At 41.2% G+C, this 17721-nt stretch overlaps 1 protein-coding gene across 1 annotated transcript in view; it reads left to right on the top strand.

Annotated features, from left to right (window-relative positions):
• Positions 1-17721, top strand: part of fgfrl1a (fibroblast growth factor receptor like 1a) — a 73365-nt gene that overhangs the window by 30253 nt on the left and 25391 nt on the right. The window contains exon 3 of the mRNA XM_078260174.1: positions 6362-6634. Coding sequence (XP_078116300.1) covers positions 6362-6634 — 273 coding nt within the window. The remainder of the gene's footprint in view (positions 1-6361; positions 6635-17721) is intronic.

The raw sequence follows: 17721 nt of genomic DNA, 5'->3' as shown, positions 1-17721 counted from the left end.
CATCATAGCTCAACATGCGCGCGCGCACACACACACACACACACACACACACAAACACCTCTACCTTGCGCAGTACATCTACGCTGTGTCCCGCTGTTAAATGCTCTCCATCAAAAGCATTCCTCAGCTCTCCCCTCTCGCTCCAGTCTCACTTCCCTGCCAACAACAACATTGTGTTGGACTCTGCAGACCCATCTGACTCTAAGACCAGTGAAACATTAAGGGCATTAAAAAAACGATCCAAAACCAAAACATAAAGGGCAGTCCCAGCTGTCACACACTGCGAAAATATTCAACACTCCGCTTATGTTTTATGCTAAACTTTACTGTGTTATGTCTGCTAATGTTAGCGTGTGAAAATACAAAAGTGTACTAATAGTACTTGTTGGCCAAAGCAAGAAAAACAGTCTGTCTGAACTTGAGTGTGACGAATAGTACCAGAACTGATGTCTGTTGATTAATCTACTGTAGATGAGACAGAGCCAGACAATTGTGAGGGAGAGTCAAAATCGTATCACTTCTTGGAGTCGTAACTCAGTCGAATCTTAACAAACCTACTGTTCAGGGTACACATATTTGTAGATGCTTACACTTCCCAGGACATTATCTTCGATACATCTGTTTAGAAATCATAGAAAATAGACATTGTTTTAACTCCAGAACCTGCCTGAGAATCATCACATTTTTAAGTGTTCTTTAGTATCAAAGTAATCCAGTGATAGTTGTCTGTACGTCATTGGGTACATTGCAAACACAAACTGCTAATAGCAAATTCGGCATACTTTTAATGATGCCAATTTGCCAAAAATGTTAACAAATATAGGCTAACAGAACAGGCGGCCTTTCTCAATTCCCAAATGTGTACTTCCTCGACTCCTTGATCCTCCGGCTTGTGCCTCGGAAATCATTCTCAGCGTGCCATGTTGAAGGACGTCCCAATTCCAAAAATGGTCTAGTTCTGTTTCCTCTGTCAAGTTTATAACTACAGTTGGTTTTGCTGCTTAAATGCCTGAAGATATCAGCTGCAGTGACATCACTGCGCGCATGAAAACATTTACAAGGAGCCTCTCTAATCATTGAAGTACATCGTTATGGAAAACACTCATACATTAATACAATACATCATTTAAAAAGCAACGTAGCTTACAGGGACTGCCGAGGGCCAGTGAAATGTTTATGCAAAGTCTCTAAATCGGAGAAAATAATTCATTCAGGTGGGTGGAGGGTGGATGATTTTAAGCCTACATGCAGAATTCAGATGAAGAGCTGAACAATTGTGAGGGAAAGATAGTGTGAAAGTGAATTTGAGTCAAAATCGTACCACTTCTTGGAGTTGTAACTCAGTCAAACATACTGTATAGCAGGGGTCTTCAACGTGTCTTAGGCCAGGGACCCCTCAGCTGAAATAGAGACAGAGTAGGGACCCCCTGCATACAGATATTGTATAAAATTGAGTTGCATATTACACTGGGCCAAATAGATGAAAATAAATGGTTATTATTTATGGTACATCATGTTTTAACATTAAACATACCATACATGTACCTTTATAGTTGAATGCACTTAATGGAAGTTGCTTTGGATAAAAGCGTCATGTGGAAGGCACAGTTGATCCATAAGCTTAACTGTATGGCTACCATAGTGGCTACCTTACCTATAGTATGCTTAGCTTCAATGTGTATTTTTATTTTTTCACAAATAGGCCAGTTTATCTTTGCAACTAATATGTTGGATTCATATTAGTGTATATTTTCAGACATAATATTTGATTTAAAAAAATAAAAAATAAAAAACTAACACTTTTTAACACAATGTGGCTGCCCCCCTGCACTAACTCTGAGGACCCCCCTAGGGGTCACGGACCCCCTGTTGAAGATCCCTGCTGTATAGGGTACACATATTAGATACTTACACTTCCCAGGTCATTATCTTCTTGAATGGAACTTAAGCATGCAGTCGTTTTCAGAGTGACCAGTAAAAGAACAGAATGTATAAACTGATTTTTGCTCTGCTTTATTTGACCTTCAGCTCCCATCCATGCAGAGGATGTGCAGCTTTGAGCTGGGAGGTTCTGCATCTGTGGGAGTAGTGTGTGACTGACTTAGGCTGTGTTTTGTCATTAGGCTACAGAATACCAGACGTGCACGCCTAACCTACACTCCCTGCATATAAGGGGAAGAGACGGAGGGTGTACATGGTGCATGGTTGTGTGTAGGTGCTTTAGATTATCGTTGGGGAGCCAGTTGCAGGCAAGGGAGCACCGTAAAGCCCCAAATGGGCTAAACAGACCAACGTTTTAAAGGCCTGCAATTTTCTTTTCTTTCCCACACACACATACAGACCCACACACAAACACAAAGACATGGGCTTCCTAAACAGTACATAAACAGGCAAAGATGCACTAGCACAAAGAGATAAAGACTGTAAGTAGGAAATATACATTCAGCAGCACATAAATGTTAAAAAATGACCCACAAATGTGCAAAGACACACACACACACACACACACACACACACATGGACCCTGTGTCTCATGAAAGAGAAGAATATATTTTTTAGTCGCTTCAGTTTCACCCCCAGAGACAGATTTAAAAAAGACTTTACTTCAGTCATGGTCCGTGGAAGAGAAGGAGGAGGAGGGGAAGGAAAAGAGGCTGCTGGTCTGTGTTCCCTTCATCGGGATGAGAGGGAGGAGAGGAAGAAAAGGGGGAGGTATATGTAGGAGAGGTTAACTGCAGAAAGTTGAGAGGTTCAGTTAGAGGTCCTGCTTCTGTGATCCTCTGGGGAAGAAACTGGGGAAGTTATGTGTGTGCAGATCCGAAAAAGGCAGGAGACCAGTAAATCACACAGCAGAGAAAGAAGAAATACTGCATTGAACAAAGAGGATGGTGTGAATGAGTGTGATGAAAGAGAAAAGCGAGAGCAGGGAGTAAGAGAGCAAAATAGAGAGAGGAAAAAATAGGGGACTGGAGGAGGTAGTAATGGGAAGCGAGGGGTTAAGGGCAAGAAAAAGAGAGGTAGCAGGGGAGTAGTTAGAGTTCAGAGGAATGAGATTTCAATCTGTTACAGGAAGAAAAGAGAAGAAGAAATAAATATAGAGAAAGAAAATGTAGCAACGTTAAAGGGACAGGGTATATAGAGAAAGGGAGGAATATGTAGAAAATAGGGATGCCCCGAATCCAGAGTTTTGAGGTTCGGCCGAATAACGAATCCACTGGTTAAGATTCTGCCGAATACCGAATCCTACTCCCATCCTCAGTCCATTAACACAGTAAACACATTAATGAAGTAAACAAATCGTTAACACAAGTTTTTAGCTGTGACTGTCCTTCCTTTGCCGTACCTGGAGTTGCTGCATTTTGGCTGCTATCTGTAGATTCCTTCATGCACAACTCGTATTCTTTCGGATGTTTCATACGCAAAAGTTTTAACAGCGGCGATGTTGTGTATTGTTTAGAGTCCTTGCCACCACGAGACAAATCGGCATTGCAAATTGAACATGTAGCTCAACTTGAATCGCCTTCTTTTGACTGAAAGTACTGCCACGAGTTCCATTTTGACTTTCTCACAGCCTACTGCATCAAACGGTCCACCTACGTAAACACCTTCCCGTAATCAACGACGGCGTCATTACGTTGACCAGCGTGGTGCGTGTAGTGCAAGCGTAGGGTTCGGTTCGGTGAAAAGAAATTCTAAGGTTCGGCAGAAACTGAACCCCGTCAAAAAGCCCAATATTCGTCCGAATCCGTATCCTGGATTCAGTGCACACCAAGTAGAAAATGTGAAATTGAGACAAATAGGCAAGAGAAAGAAAGAAAACAGGAGTTAAAGAAAAGAAGAGATGGGGTTATAAAGGGAGATACACTTTTTACACAGTGTGTAAAAAGGAAAAAAGCAAAAAAGAGCAAGGGAGTGAGAAAAGAATGGAGGTAGGGAGTAGGAAAAGGAGGAAGAGTGAGCTGTCGGGCCCCTGATGAGAAAGCCATACAGCTGAACGAACACATTCCCCGACCAGGAACGAGGAGAGAGGGAGGAGAGGCTCCTGTGAATTCCTCTGTGTGACTAATGTCTTTTTCACACATTTCACCTCCATCCATCCATCATTGTGTCCACTTCCTGCTCTCCTGTTAAAGCAACAGACCGCCATGACAACAAACGCTAAAAGACTACTGTAACTTTTCTCCTTTTTTATAATCAGCTTCATGTATACGACTCTACTTCACCTTGATCCTTGTTTAGATTTGCTGACATCTGGCAACTGTCATATGTCAGAATTCTTTGAATTTTCTGAAGTTTGAGACTTTGTAGGAAGATGACCACACTCTTCTGTGAAGGCAAGCCAAAAAAGTAAAAATACATAAATGTAAATGCAACTAATTTATATGGAAGAGCAAACAAAGACAACATAAATTAAATCCATACATTACAATAAGTAGATTTAAACATCCATCACATTTACAGACCAACTTCCAAGTGCAACTTTGAGCTACTGTTCTTGCAATGAGGTATCATTTCTGACATCTTCGGTGCACTCACTTTTAGTTTTGCCTCCACAAGTGTTTTAAATAAGCTGGACAAACTGTAACTGCTTGTTACAAGCTGTCTCATCATCTCATCACTTGTGTCATGTAGCCATGTTTCCAGAACTCAATTTTCCTTTGGTGAGTAAAATGTTGATATTTGAGGTGATATGTTTCTAATCTTTATCAGACCATATGTATTCTTCTAGATAAGCCTCTATCGGGCACATTCTTAAAATCAAACCACCCTTTGTCCTTTCTTTTAAATATTTCTCAAACCACAGGATATGACCTCAAGTGTGTTGTTTTCTGATGGTCTTTCCATACAATAGCCTTGTGTAGTCTTTTAGGACACTTTGTTTGCCTCATGGTGGCCTGTTTTTAGTGCTATATTTGGAGGGTATTGTTTTAAGCCAGGAGTGATGAGAAGATCTACAGTATGCTGAACCTTGCTAACTCCCACAGTCCTCCTTCCATCTCTCTATCTTCCTGTTTGTTTTTCTTTGTACTACTCTCCAAATCAGCCATATTTCATTCCCTTTCTCTTCTCAGACTTACTCCCATAAATTCCATCCTCCCTCATTCCCTTAATTTCTTCCCTTATTCTCTTCTTGTCTTCCTTCCTTCCTTTCTTCCTCTCTATCCTCCTCCTCTCTGATGTTTGTTCTCCCCATCACCCCCACTTCTCCCCACAATTTCCTCCCACCTTTCCCAGTCAATCAGCCTGCTCCTTCACCTCCCTCTGTTTTTCTAGTGTGCAGTTTCACAGTAGACAGGCTACTGAGCGGTCAAGGTCACGCCTGATTTTTTTTTTTTTTTTGTCTCGACACGACATCTCAGTTGATATTAGCTTGGCTTTGTGTTTGCTCCCTGGGGACTTTATTGTTGTCTGTGTTGAAATGTCAATGTTGAAATGTCAAACTTCTTAAAGGTTAAAGGATAATCCCTGTGTGTTAAATGCCATATTTGGAGGCTTCTTTGGTTCTAAGAATAGTGGTGAAAATGAGAGGTGTGTGGTTGCAAACATGGAAATGAATGAATGGGCATTTACGAGCCGTTATCCTAACCTTGATCCTAAAACTGTTAAATCGCCTACTTCTCTCAAAATGACTCCATCCCTCAACACACCTGTAACTGTGTGGATGCAGCTTCCCAGTCTTAGGGAAACAACACATTTTCCACAGTACATTAATCTTGTTTTTGGCACATCCATGTTAACCCTTCCTGCGGTTTTGACGATAAGTCTGAACATTGAACATACTACTGTAAATGTAACCTGAGAGCTGAAATAAGTTGTCAGTTAATCGATTAGTAGATCAACAGCAAAAGGGCAACTAATTTGATAGTCAGCTAATCATTGCAGTCATTTTTCATGCAAACACTGTGAAAAAATGCCAATCATTTTCTGGTTGCAGCTTCTTCAAATTGCAGATTTGCTGCTTTTCTTTGTCATAATATATTGTGAAATTAACATTTTGGGGTTTTGGACTGTTGTACCTGGGGGGGGGTGCAGTATTTGTGGTCCCTCTAGGCATAGTTTTTTTGCATCTGGTTGTGCAAACAAAGTGTAGACACTAATTTGATTACAATATACTCAAGGTTTTCCCAGTTCAAACACCTGGATTTTGCTGCTGCTGCAAACAAAAATCAACCATTTTCTATAGCAAATCTGTTCCATTAGCAGGTTATCTAAACCTGTAATCAAGTAATCTGGTTGTTTACACTTTCTGTAATCTGATGTATTAAAATGTGTGTAACTAGTCTGAAGAGACAGCGAAATGTCACAGTGTTTAATAGAGTTTCATAATCTGAATAACTCCTTTTCCTCTCCCACCTTTAAGGTCCACCCAGGGTGTCAGAGCGGGTGGCCCACCGGCAAAGCATCCGTCTGGGTCGCACCATGAAGCTGCCCTGCCCCGTGGAGGGTGACCCCCCACCGCTCATCATGTGGACCAAAGATGGTCGCAACATCCACAGTGGCTGGACGCGGTTCAGGGTCTTACAGCACGCTCTGCGTATCAAAGAGGTGGAGACTGAAGATGCAGGGACTTACATCTGTAAGGCCACCAATGGGTTTGGCAGCGTGAACATCAACTACACACTCATCATTATAGGTAAGTTTGTAAAAACAAAGTTATTGTGACATGGGACACCAATACTAACCTCAGGATTAAATCGAGTACCTGTACTAAACATACTTTTACAGACTTGACATATTACTATCAAACAACTTTTTTGAAGATTTGTTTTTCCCAACGGTATGTGCTTTATCACATTGTTCATACGTACTTGGCATAAATCTAGCAATGTCATCAGTTACACATATAACATGATTTGGAGAAAGACTTGTGATAGTACAGGAAGTCTTTTATTGAAGCAGTGTGGGGTTGTGTATTTTTAGACAGACCGATAAAAACCATCCATCCATGAGCAAAGCACAAGATTTTGCTCTTTTAGTCCTCTTATTCGCTCTTACTTTCTTCCCATGAATTTAAGTCTGCGTTTGGTCTACTGTATTCAAATGTTCTCTTCTTCATTACACATGATTTTTAAGTCTTTATTTTTTTTCATGCTTATTTGCTTTGGTTGACTCGTCTGTGTGAGTTTTTGGATATAGTTAGCCAGGTTAGGTTGGTGGGGCCATTATACAGTAACCAAGCCTGTGTACCGTGTACTCCAGACAATGGAGCACTGCTTGTGTGTGTGTGTGTGTGTGTGTGTGTGTGTGTGTGTGTGTGTGTGTGTGTGTGTGTGTGTGCGCATGTGACCACAATTGTTTTACTTGTGTGTTCCTGCATGATTATGAATGAGGCATTTGTTAAAGAAGATGCTTTTGTTTGTGTGTAGGCCATTGCGTCAGTGTAGTATGAAGTGTGTGTGTGTGTGTGTGTGTGTGTGTGTGTGTGTGTGTGTGTGTGTGTGTGTGTGTGTGTGTGTGTCTAAAATGTGATGTTTCCATAAAAGACACATTGTTGTCTTGTCTTCCCTTTTTTCTCCATAATCATTTTCCAACTTTGCATCCAGAAAGCTGAGTCAGTTGTCAGTATGTCTGGGTGTGTATAAGTCCATGTGTTTGTCTCAGTTTTACATGTGTGGTGGCTGTAGTCTGTGACCCTGTGGACCGTCCTGCTCAAATACAGGTGTGTTTCTTTCTATACTGGGACTCAAATAGCTGCTTCCCTCAACTCATATTCATGTAAACAAAAAGACAGTGTGCCATTTACACATGCAAGTCGGTTTGTGCTGCAGTGTCTCCGCACCCCTCTGTGTGTGCATCAGTCCATGTGATTGTCTACATGCCATCCTGTACTGTGTGTGTGTGTGTGTGTGTGTGTGTGTGTGTGAATATCAGGTTCCAGCGTTCCAGAGTGTCTGACTAGAGCATCTCTCTCTGCCCACCGTCGGCACTTCAAAGATGGCCTCGAGTAAAATGCTCTGATACGGATATTACCAGCCGATATTTTCTGTATTTCAAATATTGTGAACAACATTTTTGTGTCAAAGTGGGTTGCACTGAATGACGTCAGGGATTACCATTAAAGTTGTGCATTTTCTTGCACTCTTTGTAAATAAAACTGTTTGAAGTTTATTTTTTGGGCATTTTAGGCCTTTATTTCTGAAAGGACAGCTTAGATTTGAAAGGGGAGGTCGGAGTTGAAACCGTGGCCACTGCATCGAGGACTAAGCCTCTTTATATGAGCGTGAGCTACCCAGGCGCCCTACAGTTTGATAGTTAATGATTTCTGACATTAGACCAATTAACAACAAGTCTATATTGGTTTTCTTCTTACAGATGTAGCAATATCTACAATATTATAGATATTATTGTCGTTTAAACTACATTAATGAAACAACCATGAAGGTACATTATTACCTGTTACATGTTAATCTTTCATTGCAATTGTAGTTGCACAAATACATGTTTTGTTTTAGTGGGTACACTAAATAAGCATATTGGCAGTAAATTATGTGCTTAATTGTCCAGTAATTATTATTGGTATGTGATCCAAATCTGTATCGGTCTTGACCTGAACTTTAAAGGCGAGCTGGCATACAGAGGGCAGCTTAGCAGGGGGGGGGGGGGTAGGGTGGCAGCAGCTGCCGCTGAGGTCATCCAGGCAGACAGCTGCTGCCTCCCTCTCTCTCCCTCCCTCTTTCGCTCACACTCATTCACCGTCCCTTTCATTCACTTTCATATGCGCGGGCACACATGCTTCAGAAACAAGCAGCAAAGCAAGATTTTGTCATTTAAGTTTGTCTACTGTTTATTAGATGTAATTGTACAGTAGGCTGCTTATATGCACCTCCAACAGTATAGGTGTAGATAACAAAACAATCTCACCTTAAAGTCCATCTGCTCTGGAGAGTTCAATCGTTTTACACAATATTTCAGAGCATATGGAGTTTGCCCAGTGACAATTGTCAGATTTAGATGTTTAAATTTTTCTGAGACCTTTTAGGAATTCTCGTCGAATGAACTCAACTCTATGGCCAACGTGCATGAGAAGACCTTAAACTCTGCAGTTCCATGAAAACTGGGACAACTCCACCTGCTGAGGAAGATCTGATTACGATCCACAATCTTCACCACAACAGCAAACACATCGACATTGATGTGACATTGTGCTACTATGTACTAAGTATATATACTCAGTATAAAAGTACTTAGGGAAATGTTTTCAGTAAATAACTCTAAAGTGTTTAATGGTAATTTCATTTACGTAAAATCTTAGAAAACTTTAGAGCTTTTATATTGCCATTGACTGACACAAATTCTGGTTAAAAATGCCCTCAGAAAACTGAATTGATTAAAAATATTTTATTAAGACAAGCTCCTAAAACTTTTACTTATCATCGCGTTAGGTTCCAAGCAAACTGGGAAATTGCCGCCAACAAGTTCACGTGCTGTACAAGAATAAGAGGCTACATCACTACATTCTTGCAGATTACACAAATGGTACCCAGAGATACTTTGTGCTCCCCCAGGTTAAACTTCAAAGATGACCCCTCCCTGTAATCCAAGTCAGGAATCATGCCACAGCATCTCCTTAGAGACCCAGTTAGCATGGATAGCGGTGCTAGTGGTTTTGTTTTCTGTTGCTCTGTTCAGTGTGTCTCTCTGCTGCTTTGCTTTGCTTTGCCTCCTCCCATCTCTCCTCCTCCCTCCTTTCATGTCCTCTCCTCTCTTGTGTGGTCCTGCGGTAATTATTCTATGACTGTTCCGCTTCACAGTAATGAGCCCACACCTGCATCTTATTGTCTTTCCTTCTCAATTTCTAACCAAAAGTATATTTAACACCTTTTTCCTATTAACACTCAATCTCGGCCCTCATTCCTCCCTCCTCAGTCAGCCGGCTCATTTTTCTCTGACCGCGTTTTTTAATTTGTATCAATATTTTCACAGTTTCCCATTTTCTCCGGACTTAATAGCATTTGATTACCGTAAAACATCCACTGTACCGCTGCCCAGGTTGGAAGTGATAGAGAGGTGGTTTTGTGATGGCAGGCTTTTGTTGGCGGGGGAAATTAGAATATTCCTTTTAAATTTAAGTTTGTTCTTTTATTGTGTGTCGGTTGGCAAATGTTTGCATGACTAAAGTGTGTGTGTGTGTGTGTGTGTGTGTGTGCGTGTGTGTGTGCTTGTTTATCCGAGGGGTTGTGTATGTATGCGTTGGTGTGCACAGATTTATGGGACCACCAGTAAAGTGAAACTGGAAAAGAAGTTTTTTCTGCTCAAAAAAACCTCAATGTCCTTCAAAAATCGGAACGCAAGGAGAGCTCTCATTTCTTCCTCCCACTCTCTCTCTTGATCTCCCATCTCTGTCTCTGCTGTCTGTCTTTTGTAGTTGCTTGTATGAAATTTTAAAATTGTTTCCCTACTCCCAGAAGAGTGAATGATAGAAAATGTATAGTTCAAACCAGATGTGATGACAATGGGAGCGTGTCTGGAGCAGAGTTGGGAAGTCGTGCGTAAGAAAGAAGGAAGGAAGCGGTTTGGAGTTGTGTGTGTGTGTGTGTGTGTGTGCGTGCGTGCCTGAGTGTGTTTTTAGTGCCTATGAACGTGAAAATTGCGGTTTTGAGTTTTAATGAAAATGTTCATCAACACACTTTTGTCTGAAAGTGTGTGTGTGTGTGTGTGGGTGTGTGTGTGTGTGTGTGTGTTTGCATGCAGGTCATTCATAAGTGACTGGTGTGATGATTTGTGGTGATTTAAGAGCTCAGTCATAGCAGCTGACATCTGGTCATAATTGGGGAACAAAGAGAAAAAGAGAGGCAGAGAAATATCAAACGTAGACATACTGTATGTTTCAATAAATGAGCTTATACGTGATTTATGCTTGTCAAGCTGCAGTTACATAATGAATGCTAAAATTTGAAAAATGTAAGTGTGAGATGAAACGTGACAAATATAAAATGATTCTGTTCTACATTTTCTCAAAAATTCTCTGCAGTTTTACGGCAGGATTAGTCCACTAATTCTGCTTAACTCAACTAAAATCAATTATCACTTAACACAGACTAACATGCTGACTTCACACAGCTCCGGCCTGTATGTCATGACAATTCAATGTGATGTTGCATGCAGACTAAATGGTTTCAAATTGTTTCTTCAGTCTGCTTTTACAGCCAGTTCTTTGAAAGCAAATCACACTCCATTCAGGTTTATTCTCTCTCCATTTAACTGCTTTGCATGTGTGAGACTGCAGCTGTCTTCCGGGCCCAAAAACTAACACATACAGATCACACAGATCAGGTTGCAGACCAACATCATCTCTCTCTATCCCTCAGTTCCTCCATCCTGATACCTCCTCTGTTTTTGTGTTCTCACATTACGTAGTTTTTAATTTAGATATCTGGTGCCTCGTCTGGAGAGGATGTAGAGGTGGCCAAGGTTTGCAACCTAATTGGTATGAGTCATACACATACAGAGAAATGTACGAGTGTGTGTAATTGCACAGTGCTTAAAAACAATCTCAAATAACCCAATCTTTCCCTCACACACACACACACACACACACACACACACACACACACACACACACACGTAAACCTACACACATATACACACACACACACACACCCTCACTCACCTTCTTACAAAACACACCAGTCTTGCTGTATTTTTCTGAACTAGTGCAGTGCCCGTTGAAAATGTGCCTGTTTGGAACGGGCCGATTGCTTGGCCTGTGGTATTGCTGCTTGTAGAATTCATCAAAACCAAATTCTACCCCAAAATTACTTACAGAAGGACCCCAAACCACTTCATATGCAAGTCCCCAGTATACCCTACTACTAATTTACTGATTTACCTGACAAAGAACGTTGCAGATTCAGAATGTAATCACAAAATATCACAATGAAAATGTGGAGTAATCAGACATTAGCCTCATGGACTCAGGACGCAGTGCCCTACCCACCTGGCCCGGTATGAGAGCTAAACAGTACATATTTATGTTAATCAACCACCAGAACCAGACTGAGTTAATTAACAGTATACTTAATTAACCCAGGGTGAGTCTGATGAAAACTGATGTGTCTGCCCGGTTCAGCTCTGAGATTTTCTCACATTGCACAGCGCTGTGAAGGAATAATCTCCGAGACTACTTTATATTCTGCCTCTGGTTAGAAGTGATGAATGTAGGCTACAGCTCACAGCAACTTAATACTATATAGTGTCTGGCTTTTCTTTGATATTTAGTGTTGGCAAATGGCTTTTTGTTGAGTTTCCTCTTAGCGAAAAAATAGACACGAAAAAGCGTAGCGCCTTTATTTCGCCAACCTTATTCAACAGTCGCAATGTTCCTTTCAGCTATGTGCTCGTGCTCCAGGAAAGTGAAGAAAAGTTAGTTTGGTATATCCAGCAATCATGTAGCTAAAGTTGGAAGCAGGAAAAGAGTCAAAGGCGGTAACACAATTTTTAGATTTATAGGTAGGTGTGTGTGTGTGTGTGTGTGTGTGTGTGTGTGTGTGTGTGTGTGTGTGTGTGTGTGTGTGTGTGTGTGTGTGTGTGTGTGCATTCACGTGTGTTGTGGATTTAGTGTTTTACTGCCAGATTCTTCAGCTCAGGTTACACACACAGCACTTTCTCACTAATGGCAGAAAAATACATAGAGTGAACCTGGAGCTGCAGCTCGCTGGTTTGCAGGAAGCGCTCAGTTGGTGTTCAGTTGAGGGTTTGAGGCCTCACCACAGATTTTTTTTTTGGGGGGTCTCAATTATGATTTACAGAACATGCAAGAAAGAAATCATAGAGTGCTTTAGCCCCCCTCCTCTTGAACTATATTTTTGCCTTTCCTAGCCTTGAATCCAATCCCAAGTAGAAGTTTCTAACCTGTGTTTTCTCCCTTTGCTTCTTTTTGCTGCCTGCACAGCCTCTTCACCTTTGTTTTATTCTTACATACAATACATCTTAAATAAATGATTTGTCAGGAGTCATCAAACAATATTAATAATACTGATAAGAAAGTAAATGCAGAAGTTCTTTTGATGTTGTTTTGCCTTTATTCAACAACTGACAGCATAGACCAGTGGCTCCCAAACTCTTCTACTGCTCCAACAGTTATGCTTAACAATTTAGTAACAGTAATGTATTTGTTCTTTATACCATAGACCTGTCCTTAAGGCACCTACTTTGGGAATCACTGGTATAACCAGACAGGAAACATGGGGAGAGCAACAAAGGTCCCAAGCCAGAGCTAAACTAGGGACATTGCGATTACTTTGATATGCATCTGAGATCAGTAGCACTCAGAGATGCCTCAAAATACCAGAATTGCGAGTGAGTTCAAATGCTTCTGTTTGCCTCTGTCACTATCACATCCATCTCATGCTGCTCTGCATCACATCTGTTTAGTTCATGTTGGACCTTCTGTTGTAACAACATGCCGCCCTTACAGAAAGATAGACAAAGCTGCTCCTCCGGAAATCAGGGTGGCACTGTGGAGAACAGAGATGTAAACATGCTGGTGTGTGTGTGTGTGTGTGTGTGTGTGTGTGTGTGTGTGTGTGTGTGTGTGTGTGTGTTCATATGAAAGAGCATGGGGGGGGTGTTGTGGAGTTACAAACGGGGAAGAAAGAATAGAGTCAAGTTTCAAAAGCTGTTTTCCGCCTTGTTGTTGAGTCCAGTTGAGACAAACACACAAAGATGTACGTACTGTGTGCATATACATATCAACAAGACAGGACAGGAATACATTCAGATATTTTTCCATGCACTCACACACATCTCAGACAGATGTGAACAAAATCACACACTCCTCAGAGGCCCTAGCCTCCATTTCACGGCTGTCTGTCCCACATCCTCTCGTTCTGCCTCGTTTCACTTCCAGCAAAGAGACGCAAAGAAGATGGACAGGACAGAGACAGAGAGAAAGAAAAGAATAAAGCTTCTGTTTTTTTCCTGGCTTCAGTCTGAAGACATCGAGTCTGGAGAACAGAAAAGAATCATGATGGAAGTTTTAGAAAGTCCATGTCCTAACAGGTTGAGACGTCATGCTTAAATCCAAAACACTGTAGAGATCAAGAGAGGTGTATCTTCTGTATCTATAGAAACTCAAACTTCATAAAGAGACCAAAGAAAGGAAACACTTACAGTTATAGTATCTCCGTACTGATTAATTGATATGTTTACTGTAAAAACACGAGCATTTAGCATAAAAAAACATAAAATATTGAGCATGTCAATGGAACCAAACTTTAAGAGGAAGCAATTTGTTGCCTCCTCTTGCACCTTGTCAACTTCTCTCTAAGAGTTGTCAATCTTTGACCTCCATCTTACCTACTTCTTCTTCTTCTTCTTCTTCTTCTTCTTCTTCTTCTTCTTCTTCTTCTTCTTCTTCTTTTACAACCCCCTGTGGTCGTATTTCTCCTGCTCCTCCAGCCGATAGAAGATGTCTTTTCTTCTTTCAACTCCTCATTCTTCCCCCTTTTGCTTCATGCTCCATTTACGTGTGTGTGTGTGTGTGTGTGTGTGTGTGTGTGTGTGTGTGTGTGTGTGTGTGTGTGTGTGTGTGTGTGTGTGTGTGAGAGACTGAGTAAGTGAGTATGGCTTGCATCTACAGATTGTATGCCAAGTCAAGCTCCCATAGACCCCTAATGGGCCCTAAATACCCTCTGCTAGCTTTAACTTCAATTCTCCATACGAGATGCCATCTGTCAGTCAGCGAGCCTTTTTCTCGAGGACCCGAGCAGTGAGTCATTCTGAAGGAGAAATCCACCCTGAACTAAGTTTGTAAGTTTGCTATTGTCTCTCACTGAAGCTTGAAATCTCTTCAGTTCAGCTTCCCGAATTACATTCCTTCTCTCAAATGTTCCAGCTCCGATGCTACATGGGCGCTGAGTCAGATTTACTGTAAACACAACATATTGACCAGGAAAAACTGTACATGTCTGCCTTTTACTTTTTCCCACTTGGCAACATCTTCTTTTTATTTTAATTTGAATGATTAAAAAAGTGAAATGCATCGATTGTTGGTTTTAACAAGAAGATGTCCTCCAATTCTTGCTTTTAATTCCGTCTACACATCCCCTTTGTCCTGCTAACTACCCCTTACACTGTCTCTCCTTTGTAGATTCTGTTTTAGGGTGGAATTTGCCTTTAACCTCATCTGCTAGCTGTTCTCAAAATCTGAAGGAAACTTGTTTTCACTCTGGGTTTCCACAGCAACTCTCTCATAGTTAATACTAACTTTACTTCCCTGTGTGTGTTTTGGCATAGCGGGCATCCTCTGAGTACAAAATATAAGTATGATAAGTAACAACAGCAGAATTTAAGATGGGTCATTTGGTGCACTATTACTCATATCATGAAGTACACTCTGTCCCCAAATCTGAGTTAAACTATGTGAAACTGAATATTTCAGGATGTGGGCTGCTTTAAAGTATCTCCGTTCCTCAGTTTGTTTAATATAATTAAGACCAAACTCCTCAGTGTGAGTCCAACAGTAACAAAAGATGGGCGAAGGGGGGAGGGAAAGAGAAGGGGATGAGGAGAATACGGTAGAAAGAAATATTGGTGATATTGAGGGAAAGTGTGCAGGCAAGAGTGGGTGAGTGAAGAATTAGATAAGTTGCACAGCACATATAGAACATATAGATATTCAAAAATAATGACAAATGCTGATCAGTTACCAGTTGGACTTGATATTGAACCCTTAATACTTTTTTGGTAGAGACTGAAATGTCTCAATAACACACGTATCCAAAATTGTACTGAAAGCTTACATCAAGTTTCTGGTCAGATAGTTCCCAATTTGAATCAACGTTTTTTCATAAGCCAAAGTGACGTCTTAAAAATTGTCTAGTAACCTAAAAACAAAATATGAGAATCATATGAACTAAAGAGAAGAAGCAAAAGCTTGGCATTTGTATCACATTTGGTGCTAGTCCTTAATTAATGACAAAAACTGTTAATCAATTACCAAAATTCTGATTGATACATTTTTATCAAACAACTAATCAGTTTCAGCGCAGTGAAGAAGCATCTGAGTGTGTAAACATTAGATGTGACCAAGCAGGGAGAGCTCAGACATGTGAAAGGCATCAACAAATCCTCTCAAGGAGACACTCACTGCTCTTAGAGTGGTGCTTATAGGAGATGTGTCCTGCACCCCCTCACTTAACAACCACCCACCGCCAACCCAGAACCCAACCCCATCTACAACTGAAAGGAAACGAGGTGTTTCAGCATCTTGGCTGCATAAGTCCCGGCCCCTCACACGCAACGACTCTGCGTTCTCCAAGCAGAAGGGTTAACCTCTCCAAAACCTCATCAGTGCACACAAATACACGCACACTGCAAAAATGATTGGGAAGAGGAAGAGGTGGAGACAGGAGGAAAGAAGAGAGGAGAAGAGGGATTAAAAAAAGAAGAGGGAGAGGCAGGGTGTACGACAGATGGAGGAACACGGTCAAAACTTCATCAAATACTCAAATCACTAAGAGGAACAGATATATGCATTCTGTATATCAAGTCAAATTTTAGGCCAATATTAATACTTGAAAGGTAAATACATTTCTGATATACCATATATTGGTCAATAGATTTTGTAACATAAACGAACAAACTCAAACACAATTTTTGATAAAGATCCCTTAAATTCAGATATTACTGTAGAGAATTGTGACCAAGAAAGATACTAGGCAGTATATTTTATGGTTAAAAAATACTAAAACTTCTCACTTATTCGCTGACGTATGTAGCAATACGATATTGCTGTGATAAATAAATTTGGGCGATAATGCCATACAGACAAAAAGATAGATGAGGAGAAAGATTCAGCAAATATTAGAAAGAAGGAGGGAAAGGAGTGTGAATGGGCGAGTGCGGGTATTCGTGTCTGATCAGAGCAGTTAGCAGGGGAGCTGTGTACTTCTGAATAGACAGCTTAGTGGCCATTATGCGGTCTGGAGGATTTGTCCTGTTCACTATTGTTACCCTCAGGAGGTAGCAGCACACACACACACACACACACACACTAATGTAGACCACATGCACATAAACATACAATCTCTTCCTATTTCTTACTTTGATTTTTTTTCCCATTTCATACTCTTTTACTTTATTACTTTATGTCCCTATCACATACAAAGACAGATACACCCAAGAGTTAAACGCCAAAAACACACACTCTGTGCCACCAGCCACCACCCACCCTGTAACTCAATAAGAGGCCAGTCTATTGACAGACCTGCTTGTTCGCTGAAGGGGTCTTTTCTCATTAGGGCTGGGATTTTGTCGCTGGCCCTGCATGCTCCATTGTCCCACTCAGAGCGGGTTATTAGGCCTTCCCGCTGTAACAACCCCCCTGCTGAATAGACCTGAGAGGAGTGGAGAGCCTGCGAAGGGCAGAACAGGGTCTGGCAATTAGCAAAGACATGTTTGAAGAGAGGAGGGAGAGGAAAGAATGGAAGAATCAAGGAGAAAGAGAGAGCGGACCTGCGCTACAAAAAGGCTTCTTTTGAAGTTTTACAAACTTTTGTCTGCTTTTTGCTGCTTCGCTCTTGCGCCGTCATCAAAGCCAAAGACTGGTTCTTCAACACGCAATATCCCTCCTCCTCTTCCCTCTCCCTACTTTCTTTTCTCTCTTGTTCTTCTCTCTCATTTGTTACTTTTCTCCCAGAGAATGCATTTGTGCCAGCACTGAAAAGCCCTGTATCTTCTGCAGCCGCTTTGATGTCTTAATGAAGACTTGAAGAGCGA

This window comes from Sander vitreus, chromosome 10 (assembly GCF_031162955.1).
Source record: "Sander vitreus isolate 19-12246 chromosome 10, sanVit1, whole genome shotgun sequence".
NCBI lineage: Eukaryota > Metazoa > Chordata > Actinopteri > Perciformes > Percidae > Sander > Sander vitreus.
The sequence above is the reverse complement of the archived record's forward strand: the minus strand, read 5'-3'. Positions and strand labels throughout refer to the sequence as shown.